We start from the raw sequence: 22,466 nt of genomic DNA on the forward strand, positions 1-22,466 counted from the left end.
TATCAGGGTCTTTACTATATCACCTGTTGGTTATGACATGCTCCTAAAGATGCTGTCTGGTAATTAAATGGCCACTTTCTAAACACGTCTCGCTGCTCAATGAAAAAAAACCACACTAAAACACCTTCCAACTTTTTCATCTCTCTTCGTGCGGGATCGAACCCCGGCCTCGGCAACTGCTTCTCGATGGAGGCGAAAAGCAACGCACCCGTGTGCTGTGCGATGTCAGTGCACTTAAAGAACCCGAGGTGGTCGAAATTTCCAGAGTCCTCCACTACAGAGTCTCATAGCCTGAGTCGCTTTGGGACGTTAAACCCAAGAAACCATTTTCTTTTTTCAGTTATCAGATTTTTTGATTTACACCTTGTGGAAGTACTTCTTAAGCATGAAGGCAACGTGGCTACGATACCACCGAGTTTGATTTCATGTGAAAACCAAAGCCTTGCATGAACACAGCGCCATCTCTGGCTGTTTCTATCATTTAAGAGGCAATAGATGAGAAATACACGTGGCAGGCAAGCGCTTCAAAATGGCACATGCTGCATTTCCAGTTGTTGCTACCGCTGCTTCATGCTGCACCGTGCTGAGAACGTTCAGCCGTTTCTTCCCTTCCCTATTTCTTGCTGCACTTTTACTCTCTTTTACTTTTTGAACAGACTGCGCTGCCTTCTTTTCATATTTGTAGACTTTTTTTTTTTTTCTTACGCACTGCATGCTTTCCCTCACGGCTCCAAGGTTTATATAAAGTTTGCTTCTCATGAGTGCTGCTAAGTCTGGTGGTAAAGGCATTAAAAAAATATAAAATGCTCGCTGTCTCTCTCTCTCTCTTTTTTTTTTTTTTGTGTCAGAAAAAAAATTCCTCATTATTCTAGATAATGCGCGTACGGCGACATAATTACGTGGGAAGTCATCGCTGCGGCTAGATACACTTTACTAGAACCGATTTTTACCAAAAAGTCTTTACTATAAAGGGGGGAAAAATGTAGTCTATGGAAGTTGACCCGGGACTTTAGTCTCACTTTATTACATCCGAGTTTTTATTATATCCGAATTTACTATAGCGGTGTTCTACTGTACCAGGGTTGTAGAGAATTGCTAGAACACCACTGCACCACACACCTACCTACCTAGCTACAGGTACACATATATGTTCACACACAGCAAGCTTAGACAAGCACATAATACAGGCCTCAACAATAATCAAAAAGGAATTCTTACCTCAGAGAGTCTAAACATGGCCCGATACTTTGGATTGACTTCAAACGGCACATCATCTATGGCTACACAGGAAAAGAAAGAGCAACAAGTAAGGACATCTGAAAAATGTGACATATTAAAGGGACGATCTACTGACTTTTTCAACAACATTTACTCTTGCTTCATTCGAAAGCTCCATCTCCAAATTAACAAATACTTGACTGTGGAGCCAAGAAATGTGGCAGAACAATTTAAAACTCAACTTTTCATATGATAATCTTCCTTTTTTTAATGTTATATGGCATATGCAACCACTAACGTCATGGGCACATGCAGTTAGTATAGTAGTATCTCTATGCAGCTATATGAACACAACGAATGCCGCACAACCTAGGTTGCATGCAGGCAGTGTCATTAAATAAGATTTGCAGATTTCGTTATAACTATAACCGAGTGTATTAAAATAGCTTTGGCCACAAGCATTAGCATCACTGCAACTACTATCTAACGCCTACAGCAAAGACTTTTTTCGCTGCTTCCTGAATTGAAATCAGAAACCACACAAGTTTCTCATACATTTCTGCAATCGTATTATACAAATCCATGTGAAAATATTGTGAGCACTGTGTGGCGCTTCATCTTCCACACGGCTGAACGTGCTGCTTCATCTTCATCCTGCTCCCTCTTGTAGATACCCATCGTCATTGCGGAGTGTGTTTGGCTGCAGTGTGTGACCAAGGCTTCAGGTCTGCAATAAAGCCTGATTCCCCAAGTCCGACCTTCGCGTTACCTTACACGTGGTGGAGGTGCGCCTTGATTTCCCCGCTGCTTCGTCACCTGCATCCACCTGGAGCTTTGTTCTGGCCGCCGTTTGACCCCGACCACCATCGTCATGACTCAAGAGGGCCACTCCGCTATTCCGGCTGCTACCAACTCGACTCCAGCTCCCCTTGCCACTTGGACTGTCAGTAGCCGTCAGCGCGACCCGCAGATGTTCGCCGGTCTCCGCGGCGACTACGCTGATGACTGGCTCGACAGCTACGACCGGGTCAGTGCTTTCAACCGGTGGGACGATTCTCTAAACTAATTAATGTGTCCTTTTATTTGACGGATGTGGCCAAAACGTGGTTTCTAAATCATGAATTGACGATTCCGGACTGGGCTACATTTAAACAAAAGTTACGCCAGATTTTCTGCACTCCTACTGTTCGCACGAAGTCCGCCAAGAAGAAGCTAGAAGCCCGACTTCAGCGGTCCAATGAGACCTATACCTCTTATATCGAAGATGTTCTCGCACTTTGTCGGCGCATAAATGACACCATGCCAGAGGTCGAGCGGGTTCGGCACGTCCTTAAAGGTATTGGCCCACTCGCCCATAACGCCCTGGCGGTGCAGAACCCTACCACAATTGACGCCATCATATCGACTTGTCAACACCTTGACGAACTACAGTCAATACGCCTGCAGCCTGATCCCACTTCATTTGGTTTCACTGCCGAAGCTGGCCTCCGTGCGCTTATTCACGAATTAATTCGTGAAGAGCTCTCGGCTCAAGGTAATTTGTGCCGCCCTGCATCTGAGCCACATCATTCAAGTGCCGGTCTGCGTAGCATTGTCAAAGAAGAGCTGGCCTCAATGACCGATTCCCCGCCAACATCGGTCGCTCCTACCATCTGTCAGGTGCCAACGTACGCCCGGGTCACGTCCTTGCCGCCCGCAATTGGAGCGCCTACGCCACCGGCGCCTACCACTGCTCATGTCGCTGCATTGGCACCACCTGCCGCGGCGCCGACATACTACCCCAACTGGCGCCCAGCCCGCCCTGTGTGTTATTACTGCGGGTACCGAGGCCATATTTCCCGCTTCTGTCGTCGCAGGCTCCAGAATGAACGCCGCGGCTACGAATCATTTGAAGCAGACTACCCTCCTCGCTTTTCCGGCTCTAACCACCGTTCATTCCCTGATTATCCCCGACGTTCATCACCCCCGCCAGAAAGCCCCGCTCCGCCTGCTGGTTACAGGCCTTCAAGACGCCATTCTCCTTCGCCTTTTCGCCGCTCAACCTCGCCTCTCCGTCAAACTTCTCTGACGACCCCCCGCCTGTCGCAAAACTGACCACTGCAGTTTTAGGAGGGAAAACTGCACTCTTCGGCCATCCCAAAAATCCTCCGGAACGTCCCTGGAATATTATTTTAGTGCGGGTTGAAGGATTATCTGTTGAGGCTTTGGTTGACACGGGCGCCGCTGTTTCAGTGATACACACTGACTTGTGCTCCCGCTTGCGAAAAGTGAAAACGCCTTATGATGGACCTGCACTCCGTGGAGCTAATGGTGCAATAATTCGGCTTTCTGCTAAGTGTACTGTGCGAGTTTTTGTTGATGGTGTCCGCCACCATGTACAATTTGCCGTGATGTCACCGTGCGCTCACCCAATTATTTTAGGCTGGGATTTTCTGTCTGCCGCATCAGCCAGCATTTCGTGTCGCAACAGGGTCATTTACATGAACGAGAGCGATCCGTCTTCTGAACCTCCCGAGCCCCGTTATCGCCTGCTTGCCGCTACTAACTCAGTGTTGCCCCCTGGATGCGAACAACTTGTCGCGCTTACGTCTACTGACATTGATAACGGAGATGTGCTAATCGTGCCTTCTGATCGCCATCTGACCAGTGGAGTCGCGCTACCACCAAGTCTTGTTCGGTTTGAGCATGGCACAGCGCTTGTCGCTGCTTCGAACACTTCCCCAGAGCCCACTGTGCTGACTAAAGGGACATGTTTTCCTTGTGCGCTGGACATTCACCCGGTGTCCCTCACCACCCTTACCGCCCCCTCTTCCTCACCAGCAGCTTCTTCCGATACTTCTCTCTGTGTTCTCTTTGGCACCATCAATCCTGACCTTCCGGCGACTCATCGCCAAGCTTTGCAGGAATTACTTCGAAAACACCAAGCCTCCTTTGACGTCACTTCTCCGACCTTGGGCCGAACGTCTTCTGCACAGCACCGTATTATTACAGAGGTACTTCTATTGTTAGCCGCCGCCCTTACCGTGTTTCCTTATCAGAACGTAAAATCATAGAAGATAATGTGAATGATATGCTCCGACGAGACATTATTCGGCCATCAGCTAGCCCCTGGTCATCTCCGGTCGTCTTGGTCAAAAAAAGGATGGGTCCGTGTGTTTTTGCGTTGATTACCGCGCACTTAACAAAGTCACTCGCAAAGATGTTTACCCTATGCCACGAATTGACGACTCCCTCGACTGTCTTCAGGGTGCCGAATATTTCTCTACTTTGGATTTGCGCTCCGGTTACTGGCAGATACCGATGCACGAAGCCGACAAAGAAAAAACCGCATTCGCTAGTCCCGATGGGCTTTACAAATTCGATGTCATGCCTTTTGGACTTTGTAATGCCCCCGCTACGTTTGAGTGCATGATTGACACTGTTCTTAGAGGACTTAAGTGGAAAACATGCTTGTGCTACCTGGATGACATAGTTATTTTCTCTGCGACTTTTTCTGATCACTTATGCAGCCTTGATCAAGTATTAACGTGCCTGGCATCCGCCGGTGTCCAGCTGAACACAAAAAAGTGCAATTTCACCAAGAAAGAAATCAAGATCCTGGGCCACCTCGTCAGCCGCGATGGCATTCGACCCGACCCTGACAAGCTTGCTGCAGTTTTGAACTTTGCACGTCCTCAGCGGACTAAGGAACTACGCAGTTTCCTTGGCCTGTCTTCGTACTTTCGCCGTTTCATTCGCAATTTCGCTACCATTGCTGCACCGCTCCACCGCCTCCTTACAGACCGTACTACTTTCAATTGGTCCGAAGAATGCGAAAAAGCTTTCCAAACCCTAAAGAATGCCCTCACTTCGGACCCTGTTCTCGCTCACTTCGACAACACTGCTGCCACCATTCTTCACACCGATGCCAGCAGCCTCGGTATCGGCGCCGTACTTCTGCAACGTGATACCGCTTCTCGGGAAAAGGTAATTGCGTTTGCCAGTCGAACTCTAACACCAGCGAAACGCAACTACGCCATCACTGAGCAAGAGTGCCTCGCCGTCGTTTGGGCAGTTCAGAAATTCCGCCCCTACCTCTACGGCCGCCATTTCCCGATCGTTACCGATCACCACGCTCTGTGCTGGTTATCAACCCTCAAAAATTTGACTGGACGCCTGGGCCGTTGGATTCTGCGTTTGCAGGAGTACCACTTCGATGTCATATTCAAATCGGGATGCAAACATCGAGATGACGATGCTCTTTCCCGCTGCCCGCTATCAGAACCACCACCTAGTGCTTCCTCGAGCCTTCCTGCGTGCACCCTCGACGTCCCAATGTCGTCCAGACCTCCAAACATCACCTGTGCTACTCCTGCCGCTGCTCCAGATCGTTACGCCATTATTTCACACCAGCGAGCAGATCCCTACTGTATTTCCCTAATCAACCTTCTCACCGGTGCTTCTCACCCTCCTACCGCTAGGATGCGCAGGCAACTCCAAAAGTTCAAACTTGACAACGGCGTGCTCTCCCGTTACAGTCGACTCCCGATAATTAGAAGCCGCTTAATTGGAATTTTCGGTTAATTAGAAGAGATGTGGTGGTCCCGACTGTTTTATATGTAATTCTATGGAAATATCGCTCAATAATTCGAAGTTGAAAAGCTTAGAGTATCGTTTAATTAGAAGTTATTTTTCAATCGAGAATCACGACGACCGCCATTTTGATATTATCATGGTTGTCAGCACCGCCGCTTTGAAACGAACAAGATACACCGATGCCATCGTAAGCGCCCGCAGCGCCGCTAAACTCGAAGTGGTGAGATTAGGCTTAGCGCGTGCTGACAAGTCGCGTCGCGACAGCGTCACTAGGCTCATTTCTTAGCTGCGACCAGTCTCTCTCTCGTTCGTTCCGCGGTTGGTTCCATGTTTTGACTTCGCACGCAGCGGTTCTACCAGTCATGACGACTCGTGGAAATTATCGCACGCTTGACTTGGCGACGAAAGTCGAGATTTTGAGAGAAGTTGAAAAGGGAGGCACCGCCAAGCAAGACATCGCTCGGAAGTATGGCATTAAGCCTAACATCCTTTCCAACTTTATCAAGAACAAACGTTCAATCCTGGATGCGTTTGAGCACGACACATTCAAGATGTCGCGGAAACGAATGCGCACAGGCGCCCATCCAGAGCTTGAAAAGGCCCTGCTGGTATGGATTAGGGAAGCGCGAAATAACAAACTTCCTCTCAGCGGTGAGATCGTCGCAGCGAAAGCCCAATCACTCGCAACAATGTTGGGGATTGAAGAGTTTGCCTCGTCTGATGGATGGCTCACACGATTTAAGGATCGCCACGACCTGGTGTTTAAGAGCGTCTGCGGTGAGAGGGCGTCTGTAAACGCGGAAACATGCTCGACCTGGAAAGAGAAGCTCCCCGAGTACTTGGCCGAGTACGAACCGGAGAACATATTTAATGCAGATGAGACTGCTCTCTTTTACCGGCTTCTGCCAGAGAAGACATTGACCTTTAAAGCCGACGACTGTGCCGGGGGCAAACGGAGCAAGGAGAGGGTGTCTGTGCTTCTCGCGGCCAATATGACTGGCACAGAAAAATGTCGCCTGCTTGTGGTGGGGAAGGCTGCCAAACCAAGGTGCTTCAAAGGTGTGAAGACACTTCCTGTCGACTACGCGTCGAATAGAAAGGCCTGGATGACCTCAGAGTTATTCAAAGATTGGCTGATGAAGCTGGATCGAAAATTTGCGTCGTCCAACCGGAAAGTGCTCTTTCTTGTGGACCAGTGTAGTGCGCACATGAATGTGCCGACCTTGAGCGCTATACGCCTTGCTTTCTTGCCTGCGAATACAACGTCTGTCCTGCAGCCCATGGACCAGGGCATAATAAAAAATGTGAAGGTCCTCTACAGGAAGCACCTGCTTGAGCGCATGATTTTGTGCATGGACAACTCCTCACAGTACGAGGTGAGTTTGCTTAGCGCCATTCACATGCTAGCGCGAGCGTGGGATCGCGTCAGAAAAGAGACGGTTGCGAACTGCTTCAGGGTTTGCGGCTTTGTGGCAGCTGCTTCGGAAGATGCCTCTCCTTGTACTGCATCAGGGGAAGAACAAACAGGCGAGCTCGACGGCGCCGATTTTGGTGCTGCTCTGGGTGACGTTCCCTTCTAAGACTTCGTCGCTGCGGACAGTGAAGTCGAAACGTGCGGAGCCCTTACGGACGGCGAAATTCTGCAGATTGTTCGGCCCAGCGAATCTCTTGATGAGAGTGACGTGGACGACGACATCGAAGATGAGCCGCAACCAAGGGCTGCCGATGCAGCGGCGGGCCTCGGTGTTGTGGAGCGCTTTTTCGCTGCAGAAAGTAACTCGGCGGAAGCTTTTAAGCATATCTATAGTCTGCAAAACATGCTCTCTGCTGCACGATTCACTAAGCAGAAGCAGTGAAAGGTTACGGACTATTTCTCGTGAGCTGACGCGATTTCACTGCAAATAAAGAGAATTTTTTTGGTGCCTCCTGCTTAATTGGAAGTTTGTTTAATTGGAAGTTTTTTGGCGTCCCCGTGAACTTCGTACTAACGGGAGTCGACTGTATATTTATTGCTCTGAAGGCACCCGTTGGGTCCCCGTTATTCCGAGAGCGCTTCGCACCCGTATCCTGGCGGCTTTTCACGATGATGCTACAGCCGGTCACTTAGGCTTTCATAAAACTTACCACCGCGTGAAAACCCGTTTCTTCTGGCTAGGCCTCGCCTCAAGTGTGGCAAAATACGTCGCCTCTTGTCTGCCATGTCAGCGCCGCAAACGGCCCACTTCTCCTCCTGCTGGCCTACTACAGCCGCTACCTTGCCCTGCTACTCCTTTTGCCGTTGTTGGCATAGACTTATATGGGCCACTTCCATTGTCCGCACGAGGTAATCGCTGGATCGTCACCGCCGTCGACCACCTAACACGCTACGCTGAGACCGCTTCCCTGCCTAATGGCTCAGCACATGAGGTCGCGACCTTCTTTTTGGAATCGCTTGTACTGCGCCATGGGGCCCCTCAAGTGCTTCTCAGCGATCGTGGTTGGACATTTCTGTCGACGATTGTAGCCGAAGTTATTGAGGCCTCAACCACACATCACTAATTGACCTCCAGCTATCACCCGCAGACTAATGGGTTGACTGAGCGGTTCCACCGCACGCTTTCTGACATGTTGTCTATGTACGTCGACCAGGACCACCGAAACTGGGACGTAATACTTCCTTTTGTTACGTTTGCCTACAATACGGCTGTACAGCGGACCACAGGTTACACCCCGTTTTTCCTCATTTACGGCCGTTCTCCCGCTACCTTTTTTGACGCCTCTTTTCTTTCTACACATGCCAGTTCCTCATCCTCTCTTCCTGACCAGTTTCTTTCCCGAGTGGCCAAATCTCGCCGGCTTGCTCGCGTCAACACGGAAGCTAGCCAGAAAGACCGCAAGTGCCGCTATGATGCAACCCATCGCCAAGTTTCGTTCCGTCCCGGCGACGAGGTGTTACTTTGGACCCCATTACGCACTCCTGGCCTTTGTGACAAGTTACAGCACCGTTACATTGGTCCCTACACAGTTCTTGCAAAAACCTCCCCGGTCAACTATCGAGTCTCCCCTATTTACCCTCCTCTGGACTGTCGTTACCGTGGCACTGAAGTTGTCCACGTTTCACGTATGAAACCTTTTATTCGGCGCAATCCTGCAGACTAATTGCGGCCAGGCTGGCCGCTTCAACTGCGCGGGCGAAATAGTGTGAGCACTGTGTGGCGCTTCATCTTCCACACGGCTGAACGTGCTGCTTCATCTTCATCCTGCTCCCTCTTGTAGATACCCATCGTCACCGCGGAGTGTGTTTGGCTGCAGTGTGCGACCAAGGCTTCAGGTCTGCAATAAAGCCTGATTCCCCAAGTCCGACCTTCGCGTTACCTTACAATATGCTCATATTAGCCATACGAAAAAAAATTACCCCTATATAAATGCATACGGCGGGAATAAAAAAAAATGCTGAAAAACGTATTAAGTGGGATCATGTAAACAAAATTTCACTGTTACCACCCCCTGCATTAGCATCACATGGCAATTCCGAATATTGGCCACTTTGTGGACAAGTGATTTAGGAAAATGATAAATTGTTAATACTGCAATGGCCGGGCATTAAAAACAGTAAATAAATGTTATGAACTTCCTGAATTTTATCACTAACGTCCCTTTCATTGCAGAAATGCAAAAAAACTGGGAGATTTACTGACAAGCTCATGATAAAATCACAATTAAATTCAGCCAATTATAATGACTGCTCAATGTCCAAAGAATGATAAAAATGAACAGGTAGATATATGCAGGAAACCAAGAGCAAAATTTAAAACTGCTCGGTTACCCAACAATGCAACATTACGACCATTAAAATTTTAGGCTGTTCTTCCGCGTATCGTTGCAAGGAGAAGTGAAAATTATTCACATTTTTACAATACAGAACACATGTGACATGACAGGCATTATAGAGTTAAATACCAAATCCTTCGTAACCAATTCCTTGGTTACAATGTGCAAAATACATCAAATCAGATAAAAAATTTCTTTGAGTACAGTTGCTGCCAGATTTTTCAGACTCTGTGGGATCCAGGAAATGGTTCGGACAATCGAACGGTACAAAAATCTGCCGCCCTAAAGAAAAAAAAAAGAGAGAGAAAAGAAACTTTTCTGCCAGAAATCTACTTCATATTTTAGCCATGAATTTCTCCACTCTTCGTGTTTCGTTTGTCAGTCAACAATAGGGAGTTGTAGTAGTAGTAGACTAGGATGAAAGAGGTCCTGGCTTCCGGACCCACGAGGAGCCACATAAGAGGCATCCATGTAAGCGACGACTCCATGGGTATTGAAGGGCGGACTATGATGAGAGGCAGCAGCATGTCGGCGGCCAGCATGCAGGACCGGCAACATATTGGCTGGAAGAGGAAGTATACGGAGGTTAGCGGCCTACGGAGAGGAAGGAGTTGGCAGAGGGACTGACTGGATGGGAGAAATGTTAGCCTGTTGAGAAGCCAGTGTCCATGAACTGTGCCAGAGAGGCGAGCTATCTGTCAGTCGCGGTTAAGGGAAAGGAGACTACGAAGAGGATGAAGAAAACCCGGTGGCATAAAGCTTATCGGTGGAAGTGGTTATGAGAAGACAAAGAGCAGCTTTATAAAGGCCGTGAAGAGCTGTTGCAAGTGTGTCTAGCTAACTCTGGGTGAATGAAAGATATGGTATAAAGTAAAGAAATTTGTTAAGCCAGCGTGTGAGCCAGTCGACAGGCGTGAGCTTCCCTCCGGCCAGAGGACAGTCTCACAACTCGGTGAGGTAAATGGGTGACAAAAGACTGACAGGTAGCAACAGCCGCATGGAGAGCCCGGACATTTTTGCCGGCATGCAGAGGCATGCCATAAATGCGACATTGAGAAACTTTGGGGATTGGGGAGCCACCCAAGGTGAGGGAGGTCAGTGAGTTGTGAGCTTCTTGATAAGCAGAGTGAGTCCAAAGTAGGAGTTCTGACTTCTCGGGCGCTGAAGACAGGCTTGGCATAGCACAATCTGCTACTGTGATCTGGTTCCGCACGCCACCCGCGGGCACATGTTAGCGCGACCTGATATGACAGGTGCGGTGCCGGGATCGAAGCATGCAACCAGCTCAAGGCGACCTCCGCATGCGCAGTGATTCCCCGCGGTAGCGGATCGTGCGACCGCTAAGGCCACTATAACTCTACAATCAGACTATCTCAGCCAGTCATGCTTTCATCATGTCCACGCTTCACGACTGTGATGCAGCTGCAGGTCATCTTCATGCCGCAAACGAATGCACGCGCTGCACGAAGCACTAATATTCAGTCTCCATGGGTAACAACAGTGGGAAGATTGCGAAATGGAACTTGCAAGAAAAAGGTGAGCAGAATCACAGTGTCCGCGAATGCCCCCTCCCACACTTTTATTCTTTCCCATGGGTGGCGACATGGCCAAAGCTGCGGCGCACGATGCTCACGTAACATTTTCAGTCCACCTGCATACTCTTTGTAGCCCACCCTCATGACAACAAAGAGTGTACCATTACTGCCACTGCCTCAAGTGAGAATGAGGAACAAAGAGCCAAGCTGGTCCGTCTGAATGACTCTGCTTAAATCTAAGATGGTGCCTTTCACAACTGCGCTAAACCAGTTGGTTGCTACAACAATGCCCGTTCGTGTCTGCGTCATGCCAAGAAAACGAGCCTTCAGCAGAAGAACAATATCCACAGTATTGCGCTAGCACAAATTTTAGTATGTAAAATCGAACTTATGGACTCCACAGAGTCTGCAATATCGGCCGTGAAAATGCACACGTTCCTATGGGGCGCGTGAAAGTTTTTGAATGAAGCACGAAATATCGCACAAGCCTGAATTATTGGAGTCCGAAAAAAACAGTCAGCTACTATTAAAGAACGACCAGTTACCGTTGACAGCATAAAAAGCAGCATCTGGACATGATTCACCTTCTCTAATCATTAATCCAGTCCCAACCAACATCTTCTGATCATATGCCAAACACTGCGACATGATGAGAATCGGGATTGAAAAAAAAAAAAAAAAAAAAAGATTTCCGCGAGGGCACCATCAGTTGAGCTCTAGCAACTCATTTTCAAGCAAATTCACGCAAGTCGTAAGGCTACCTTGAAGAGGTTGAAACTTTTATTTCTTAGCCTATTCTACTTGGGCCAGGAAGGAAAAATTAATTCCGGTTATGATGGTAGATGGTCATCTCTTTCTCAGTGAACATTATTCTGAGAGTAAGCAAATTCTATGAAATCCATTCCTTCATTAAGGCTTCCATGCTATAAGAACAGGGCTAAAAATGAATCCTGAATTTTATTCTGAAACTGTATTGGCCATTGACCTAATGTGGCAGCTCAGGAACCAAGGCATCTGGGTACCAAAGTATGAGTTTGCAGCTTTGCAAAGAAGATATCTCGCACTGCTATCGCTGCATAAACAGAAAAAGAAGGCAGAGGGAGAGAACGCGTTGCCCTCTGTATGATTGATCCGATTGTTCGTGATCGCCCAAGAAACACTCAGTCCAGTTATGAACCCGGGAGAAAGGATTGCAACAAACAAAAAACAAAAGCCTTGACTTTCAGAAGCAGGTACATCTTCTTACCAGACTTCTGCATGGACTTTCCACGCTGGCACACCCGACCACCTGGTGACTTTTTTTGCAAGTGGTCATCCACGTGGGAGGGCAAAGGGTAAGGCAGGGGCGGCAGTGGGGGTTGGTGGTAACTGTTCCTGTGGTAAAAAGCGGAAGGACTAATAAACAAAAGTGCGCAGGGAAGCAATGCTTTTCGTCAGAGCAGGTAACCTACCTTCATACCTGCCTAGTTTCTAGTCTGTTGTACAGGGACTACTTCCCTCCCTTCTCACCCTTCATGAGAGCAGTATGGCTTAACAAATCAATATTGCGGTCATACCCTATACCGCAACAAAATCATGCTAACATTGCACATTTCACATCTGACAACAATCATAGGCTCATCACCTAGTGGTCCCTCTTGATGATTTGGTTTTGGTTTGTGGGGTTTAACGTCCCAAAGCGACTCGGGCTATGAGAGACGCCATAGTGGAAGACTCCGGAAATTTCGACTACCTGGGGTTCTCCAACGTGCACCGACATCGCACAGCACATGGGCGCCATGGTTTTCGCCTGCATTGAAAAGTGGCAGCGATGGCCGGGATTCGATCCCACATCCTTGGGTACAGTAGTCGAACGCCTTAACCACTACATCACCACAGCGAGGCCTTTCCCATGTGTGTGTGTTGCGTTGGGTTTAATGGTGTATAAGCAGCTCAGGCTATCATGCGCCAAGCACGATGTTACATCTTGCATTTAGTGGAACCACTTATGTATTTTAGAACTTTTTTAAAACATTTGCTTCCTTTAGAAAGCTATAAACACATGACAGATCAACAAGTCTTTCACCGAAAATCAATGCTGGATGGAATAGAATGCGTTCATCATAAATATTTCAAGTCTTTGCACGAAAATAAAATGTGCTTTATGGTGAGTTGCTCTCCGCATTTTCCACACAGGGGTCTGCTTTCTTTTGTCGACAAAAAATTATGCATCATGTGTGTGTGTGTGGCCAATGCGGACACGCAGCTTTACCATGCATTTGTCCAAACGTGGTCCCTGCAGTGAAATGCAAGCATGTAGTAGAGATCACCCACATGTAAACCATGCTCAGCAAATTTGCTGTGGTAACTCTGTTGTGATAACAGAACTACAACGATCAGCTGAGTCCAGGCAACAAGTGTTGATGCCCATTTGCCACAGTGCAGACAATGTGCATGACAGACTTTTCTTATTAAGGGGGAGGTGAAACAAGCTAGTTGCCCTAGTGAGGGAAAGAAACCATCTTGAACAAGGTAGAGCTAAGAAAAGCATATAAGTCCTCACAAGAAATTTCTGTGGGGTTGTGCCCCTAGCTGAGCACATACAACAAAATTGTGACCCCAGAGAAATCAAGGGCTATTGTTATAGTCCATCTATGCCCCAAAATAAAATTAAAAAAAAAAACAACAACAACAACAACTGAATGATGTCAAGGACATGCTTGTAAGATAAATACAATAAATCTGGAAGATAACTTAATAATATGCCCTAGGAGGCTAGTTGGAGCATGGTTTCAAAAAAAAAAAGAGAAAAAAGGTGTACAAACCTGACAACACGGAGGGAATAAAGGCGAACACATTGCGCATATGTTCGTCTTTCTTTCCTCCATGTCGTCTGGTTTGCACATTGTGTTTTTTTTTTTTTTTTTTTTTTTGAAATCAAAGAATTTGCAATTTTCGGATTTTGCTAGCAAAGACGAGTTACTGTTAAATAAGTCTGATAAAACTCAAAATAACTCACGAGTAAAAATAAATGCAGGTTTGGCTCATCAAAAACGATGATTTGCAACTCCAGCCATAATTCCACAATTCAATTTACAGACAAGCCTCAGGTCCTACGTGACCACGTACATGAGGCATGAGGCTTCCTGTACATGAGGCAAGAAAGGCTTTCGCCTTTCTTGCCTCATGTACAGGAAGCGTGACCAGAAAATGTCCACCGAAGTGATTATAGGACAAAGATAAAAGAAAACTGTATGTGGGAATCGAATTCGGGCTACCGGTGTGCAAAACGGAACACTGCAACGATGCTTTGACGTTTGTAGCTGAGCAAAAGTGCGTCTAGTGAATGCCCAGTTGCATTAAAAACGTAGTTGCTGGTTAAAAATGCATGACGCAGTTGAATCTGAGTTGGGGCAAAGCTCCACGCACAAATGTAAGCATCATCATAAACAGAAACAGGCCACCAAACAACCAAATGCAGGCACATATGATTTTGCATTACCGCATGTTAGGATACCTAAGTGCCCCCCAGAATTTTTTTCCCACCAAACAATACTTCAATTGCCAGCGCTAGTTTGCAATTTCTCTCTGCTTGTTGCAGTGTGCAAAAGGCTCTGTAGAAGCTACAAACATGGGTGTGCACTAACTGTAAACCTGGCCCTGCTTTCCGTCTGTCCCCAAAGAGAAAGCTTCAACAGCAAAAGCCACAAGTGTAAAGAAGTACATGGTATGTAGAGGCTCATGCCACAAAGCTGTACATGACCTATGACACCACAACAAAGAGCTCTAGGTTAACCTCTGGGCACGTTTTTTGACGTCAACCGATATTGCACAGCAATTGCATGTTGCTGCGTAAAATGTAACCACCACAGCCAGGATTCAATACCACGACGTTGACCTCACCAGCCAAGTACCTCAGCCACGGCAGCATGTGCAACTTGTCAAAGTAGCACTGCCTTATCACTGGACACTAGGAAGCTTTGGTAACAAGGGATGCAAAACCTAATCTTACTAAGCTATGGTGCACCTCTCAATGCACCTGGCCTATTCCACTGAAGAAATAATGGGAGTATGCAATGCCTGAGCTGGGCCATTATCTCTTTTTTTATGTTCCACACCAAGCTAACTGATCCCTGAACGCAGCACAGATGTCTAAAGAGGAGATGTTTAATGCAGTTCGTCGAAATGACCTTATTTACAATACCTACCAGAAAACAGGGAAATAATGAATAGATTATAACTAGGTGTTGCCAGCAAAAGGCAGAACTCGTGCGGACACTGATGACACCACAACACTCTTCTGGCTGTGCTGCCTCTTCTTTACACGTGTTCACACAAGGTATGCCTAAACAGTTAAGAGCTAGTGTTGTTAACAGCCAGAAAAACAAGAATTCTTTGAATGCTATAAGAAATAGTTGCAGTTCTGGATTTGCTCTAAATTTGCAATAAAAGAAATGACCTGCAAAAAGGCAAAATTCTAGCCACAAAGAATATTACAGTGGAGGGCCCTCCACAGAATCTTCAAATATACGAGTTGACAAAGGTACTTACTTCCTTCCATTGACAGGTGCCACAGATGTCAGCTTGTAGCCTATATGTAAACTGTTGATCTCCCTGAAAGCAAATCCTATGGTTGAAAAAGGAAGTCACACAAAAACAAAAAAGTGGCAGGCAATTCACTTGCTGACATTCCTCTTTGATTTTTTGCGGCTGGTAGCTGCCAACGTAAATGCTAACCTATTTATTAAATAATTTCACGTAATGGTATGAAACACTAGTCATGAAATATTAATTTCAATTAGTATAATAAAAGCATGAAAAAGTAGCGGACTCCTAAGCAATGCCTAGCCTGGTTTGCAAGAACACAAGAAGCCTGGTTTGGCATTTTGGTGGCGGCGGTCACGTGCAAGAGACTAGCAGTTCCATACGAGATAACTCTGGAAGTTGAAGCAAACTACACCCAGACCACAGCGTGAGAGACTGGCTGTTAAACACAAGGTATGTTTGGCTGCAGCAGCGCTGTTAGTGGACTGAAACACTGACCAATGGAATGGATCTGTTTGCACCAGCACAGGTTCCAATCCTACTCCTGGCTGTGAAGTTTCTTAAAATGACTTGTTAATTCAGACATTGGTGGGTTTAAACTAGTTGATTCAGACAGGGGGCCAATATTGTGGTATGACAGCAATCGTCTAAATAGTGCCTCCCAAAATCTGAATTGCATAATACAGCGCACCTTGTGCACCTCAGATGAGCCGAAGGTCTCATGCCGGGAGTGATGCTGCCCTGTGTTTGATTTAAGATTAGGCGTGTGCAAATACTCAAAATTTCACAAACGAATACAATATGTTATTCGATTCATATTTGTATTCGAAAACCTGATATTCACAATTTCTGAATATTCAAACATCATTGAATACACTAAAAATTTTATAATCCCGCACAGTTTCACTGCACTGCCCACTTCACTGCAATGCTTAACTGCGTGAACTGTGCAGTGATGCATCCTCAAAGGGGGACAGGGCCATTTGAGAGGGACCTTCCCGACAGTGCGCAAAGTAGATGCACTTGGCCCCCCGAAACAAGAAAAAAAAAAAAACGTTCTCACTTGACATTTATCTCAAATGGAGAAAACCATCTTGCAGGCGTTCATCTGACGAAATTACTGTGATGCAGTTTTTGGCAGTTTTTTTCAGGCCCATTCGAGCTTTCAGATAAACATTTTTTTCTGCTCCCTTGAAGTCCGAATTAAGTAGAGTTTACTGTAGTCATTAGCGATATGACAGCTCTACCCGGTTTCACGCAGATTCCTTCTATAAAGAAAAATAGTATATGAAATCCTGTATAGAAATGTAAATTAAAATTTTCTAATTCTAATCCTGTTTTATTTGCAAATACCATGTGAATTATGAAATAAACAAGATGAACAATGTTTGCTACTTCTTAATTTTCCATTTTCTTTTTTCACTGAAATAATTGATATTCGAAGCCAATTTTTTTCCAATATTCTTTAAGAACTTCAATAATCCGACACCCCTACTGAAGCTATATGCTGTACAGGCCTTGCATCAAGACAAAGTAGATACTGTCAGACATTCCACATCAGTAGGGTTCGGAGTTTTCAGTATAAATCGGAAGAAAAAAGGAAGTGTACGCCCCATTCAATTTTGAGATTCAGTTTGTGGGGACTGCGCCAGCCACATTCAAAGTTCCCGCGGCTACTGATGCGCCGCCGCTTAACCCTTCCCTCTCCTCGTCGTTCCTGGGATAACCGGTCCCGCGCGAGGGTATAAAGGAAGGCGCACGCTGTCGCCTTGCCTTCTTCGCTCCTGCTCTTCACTACCGAGGCGACCCGCGGATCGCTGCCTGCCCATCAGACGACCCCGATGACCTACCGCACCACCATGGACTTCCGGACGTGAGATTAAAGAAGTTTATTACACGGCCCGCTGTGTGGCTTGCGCATCCCTCGGGCAGAGAAATCGCCCACAAGTTTTAAGTCGCACATATGCAACAGCTTACTACTTACTGAGTACATGTTACAATCAGTCACGAGAGGAGAAATAACTAAATGTAAAAGCCAGGATTGTGTTGAGACACTGGAATCATTGGATTAAGCACCACAGTTGCACGTTTCAAGGCACAATTCTGCTACATCAGACGAATGCGGGTGAAAAATGTCAGGTGGTCTACAAACGTAGCACCTTCTGCTCACAGACTCATTATTTCATAAGAGCCCGAGTTTTCACACCACACATTAGAACATATATTATGGTGAGGCTACCCAAGCATAATAGAAAATAATATGCTCAGGTCTCTCCTCAAATCCACGTACACATTAAAACAGAGCAAATGTTTTTGATCATAACAAGCTACCACCAATGCGCAGCCATTAAGTGTTACACTCGGCTGTCACAACAGCTCAATGGTATTTCTATCACTGATGTCATCATAAAGACTACATAACTGAAAACATTGGTTTCTTCTACATTTCGGCCGCGTTCCACCCCCCCCCCCCCCCTTTTTTTTCCAATCCAAAATTTTGTTCTTGTAATGTGTTTACTGCTTCCACAGTTCTTTCCACGACTGAATGAGCGAGCAGCATGAGGCAAGCCAAATAAAGGCACTCCAACACGAAGGCAGCTAGATGGAAAGGTCTGGCTCCACTTGCCTCATTGAGACACGTGTAAAGGTATTGCTCCTCCGTTAGCTTTGCTCGTTTATATACTTTATTTGGTGTTAAGCATGACTGAATATTTTAAAATAAACTTATATCCAGGCTTTTGTCGTGTACAGCCTAATCATTAGACTTCCATGCCACATTTTATTTTTTTACAACGCCAGTATTTTATATTGCAACTTCCACTTGGCATATGATCATTTGTTTAACAATTAGTTGTATATGAGCTGGCTGCTTAACAAACAAGCCAGGCTAAATGAGACATAGCCCATGAGCCCACATGAGTGCCACATATATCTCCGAAAAAAGGAAAGGTTCCTCACTGGGAAATATTATTCAGAAAAAAAAAAAAAAAAAAAAAAATCTGAAACTGTGCTTTGTAACCAACAATGAAACAGGACCTAGAATTGAAAAGAAAAAAAAAGAAAAAATAAAACCCTAAAGGTCCACCCTCTACTCATCAGCTATGTGTTGCACCCCTCTCATGCTCCTGATAAACTAACATGGTACAATTTTAATCAAACCTCATTACAGTGAGCAGGTAAAAAAATTGTAGAACAGTACAACATAGGTAAAATTCGTGGCATGTTGACAAAAAAACACAAGCAAGAGCAGAGAGATTCAGTTACTGAATGGATGGTAAATTAGTCAACTTTTAAATGGAGAAATGGGGTGACCTTTTCCAGAGCTTCAATGCAGTTCTGAAGGCGCACATAGCGATTCCAGAGGCCACAGAAGACTGAGTACCAGTTAGAATAGTGGCCTGGACAATACCACCAACCCGAAATGATGGCAGGTTAAGCCTACTGGAATGCCTTCCTCGGATTACAGCCAGGTCGTGTGAAAAATGGTACACCTGATAGAACGTCAGTGCAGTTTTCGCCACTGTCGAAAAATGAGAGGCATGAAAGACCGCCCTCTACTTTGCTGTAGCTTCTGCAGTGCCGCTGGCAAAAGCTAGGTAAAAGTGTGAACCCTGGTGCGAACACCACCACCAGTCATTTGTGTAGTGCAGAAAGGCCTGCTTGCAGCCATCTAAACAGAGGACACTGCCTGGCACTGGGAAGTTCAACACTGAATCTTGGTGATACAGATCTCATGGGCTTGTGGAAAAATTTGCATAATCCAAAATTTCGGTACAAACAAAATCTGCATGAAGAAACGCAAGAAATGCATTCATGAAGATATGCTTATGGCTTTGGGAATTCACAGCCACGTGACTACAGCTCGTTACTCATAGTGAATTATACAGCGCAATTGGTGATCACGAATTCAGCACTGTGCAGGCAACACACCAGCACAAACTTCTCATGGTGCATACAGGAAGTCTCAATACTTAAGCCAAATAGAGATTCATGCAAACAAGATGTCTAACTAGAGAGTGTGTATTGTTTATGTCAATAAAATCAATTTAAGGCCTACTTTTTAAAACCCTAAGCACACCAAAGCCAAACAACTGTGTCACACAAGCTAGTTTAGTGCTACGGGGGCCCTGAAGCACCTCTCTGTAGATCCCAAAAACCACATTCAAATTGTGACAATCTCAAAAGAGCTTTTTCTAAATGAGGGACAGAAGTGAAATATCCTTCAGCGTGTCCGTTAGCTTCAAATCTAATTTTTTTTTGCCTTGTATTTCCAGGTTCAAAGCCCCACTTACACGTGGCCGACGTTGTCAATGGGAATCCTGCTAATGACAACCATCTACAGGGGCCACACGAATGGCCACAAGGAGGAACATACTTTTTGCCAATGCAACACAAGGTAAGCTGGTCTGTAAAGCCCAACATAAAAGCTACAATGAGAAATTAAGGAGAGCTCACTTAGCACTTTATCTGTGGCATATAGAACCGCATAATTTGGCTGCGATGGCCAAAGCAACAGGCTACTTAGCACAAGCTCACTATGCTCTAATGGTCATTCAAGACTATTCAAAAGAATGCTTATTATAAATCAGGTATGGCATGAATTTTACAAGTGCAATTGAAAATACAAAAGCCACCCCCACACCACAGTGCTAACTAGTTAGCAGCCTACCACATATCTAAGGATGCTTACCCTGCTAACACAAACCCATCTGGAGGCTTTTTAGACTTGCTGAGAACAATGATGTCAGAAACTGCTTCACTAGCAGAGTCCCTTGCCACCATCTTGTAACAAAGCAGTTTTTTCTTCATGGCACGCTGATCTGCAGAACAAGAAAGATACAGGAATGAGGGCACAGTGCAATCTTACAATTGGCCACACGCATACCTGTATCCTTCGTAGAATTCATGACTATATGACCCTCAGGCGGCACTTCCTTGTCACCCACAACCAGCAAAGACTGGACACATTCTGCATGCTGTATAAATCAAAGTAAAAGAAAGGAGAAACTTTCAGAAACAGAGATATTGCAGTCTGCATGTGTTAGCTAGCAGCACCCTAAATGGAAATGAGAGAAAAGAATGTTAGAGGACAATTAAGCTCAGTCTATTAAGATGTGATGAAGCAGCATCTGTGGCTCCCGTTCGCGGCTCCGCTTGTGGATCCCCGTTTGCATAATGCCCTTTGTTATTTGCTTAATCCCTGATCTCTTTAAATTGTGCCTCTATTACCTCGCACATACCTGTTAGCACACAGCAGTAAGCTACCACATTACGTGACACACCACACAACAGATACAAACTACCGCGTGGGCCAGGAGTAACGAGTCTGACTAGGAGTCCAAAGGTCTCTGTGTGTTCGATTTCCATCTCACCCTCACATCTATAAGTAGCTGTCCCGCCAACTCAGCAGTGTCATGTGGTCTCATGCAGAGGCATGCCCATGATTTTTCACTCACAAAGCTGACGCCGAAGTCGAGAGGTGTATATAATTAACTAATTGTAATTAATTACAATTTAGTGCAATTTTGTAACCAATGAATTACTATCTTCAAACATTAACATTTTGGGTAATTCAATCATTTCTTTCGGTAACTGGTTTCGTTTGGTTGGTTTGTAGGGTTTAACGTCCCAAATCAACTCAGGCTATGAGAGACGCCGTAGTGGAGGACTCCAGAAATTTCGACCACCTGGGGTTCTTTAACGTGCACTGACATCGCACAGTACACGGGCGCCTTGCTTTTCGCCTCTATCGAAAAGCTTCCGCCGAGGCCGGGATTCGATCCCGGATCCTTGGGAACAGTAGTCGAGCGCCGTAATCACTGCGCCACCCCGGCGGGGTGCTTTCAGTAATTGATTACTGCTTTAATCAATTCCTTCACTGTGCCAAATGCACAGCTGCCTGGCATTAGAGGAGCTCCACTTGCTTTTCACAGAAGAAATTAACAACTGGCTTTGCTATGGTTTCACATTAATTATGTGGCACTTCACAGAGGGCGTAGAAACTGGCTTCGAAGCATAGCTTCACTACAAGCGGGAGTGAAAAGTGTTCGTATAGGACAACATACCCTATTTCTAGCGCTTATACTGAGAGGGAGTGTTCAGTGTAGTGATTAATGTCTTGAAAAATCAGCGGCAACAACTTTGAAAAACGGCACCTGTTGGAAACTAACAAGTAAAAAAAGTTTTCAGTAAGCCGCATAACCTTACTGCAGTTCGAGCAAGTTTGGATTGCCTTACTTTCATCTTTCAACCATAAAATAATACTACATTTCCATGAACAAACCCCCCCCCCCCCCCCGCCTCCCCCCATCACAAATTTAAAAAAATATAAAAAACATTCCCCTATGCTCTCCTTGGTTTCGGTAACTGCAGGCTTCCTTCATGCGATTGTCATTATGAGCCAGTCATTTCCTTGACCTTGCCTGCTCAATAGCTAAAATGTTAACTACTTGCCATTTTCTGGTGTTACAGGTGACAACGCTATGCCAAAAGAAATGCCTTTTAACTCTAAAAAAAAAAAAAAAAAATTGAGAGACAGTTTGGCTTCATGAACCAACATAGTATCATGCAAAAGCAAATTCAAGAGACACGTTATGGCCAGGATATATAGAGCATTTTTACAGCACTAGGCTGGCAGCTTAAGGGGACAATAAGACAGCAGTGCGTGCTAAAGCCATTGCCCATGAATGGAAGTTGATGACAATCACACGCAATGCACAGCACGAGAGAGGGGCTGTTAAACATGGTGGGTGATCGGCTGCAGCAATAGCACAGTGCTCTAGTGCAGTGGCCTGCGAAAGTGAT

The 22,466-nt window shown here is 45.9% G+C and overlaps 1 protein-coding gene across 3 annotated transcripts in view; it reads right to left on the reverse strand.

The window, feature by feature from the left end:
* Mvb12 (multivesicular body subunit 12-like Mvb12) overlaps nt 1–22,466 on the reverse strand; it is a 41,854-nt gene that overhangs the window by 12,544 nt on the left and 6,844 nt on the right. For all 3 annotated transcript variants that reach the window (XM_084587591.1, XM_084587590.1, XM_084587592.1), the window contains exons 4-8: nt 20,548–20,638; nt 20,353–20,482; nt 15,669–15,731; nt 12,385–12,512; nt 1,219–1,280 (exon numbers count right to left, since the gene is read on the reverse strand). In XM_084587591.1, coding sequence (XP_084443717.1) covers nt 1,219–1,280; nt 12,385–12,512; nt 15,669–15,731; nt 20,353–20,482; nt 20,548–20,638 — 474 coding nt within the window. The remainder of the gene's footprint in view (nt 1–1,218; nt 1,281–12,384; nt 12,513–15,668; nt 15,732–20,352; nt 20,483–20,547; nt 20,639–22,466) is intronic.

Source organism: Amblyomma maculatum, chromosome 1 (genome assembly GCF_055883805.1).
Source record: "Amblyomma maculatum isolate TAMU_Amacu chromosome 1, ASM5588380v1, whole genome shotgun sequence".
Lineage (NCBI taxonomy): Eukaryota > Metazoa > Arthropoda > Arachnida > Ixodida > Ixodidae > Amblyomma > Amblyomma maculatum.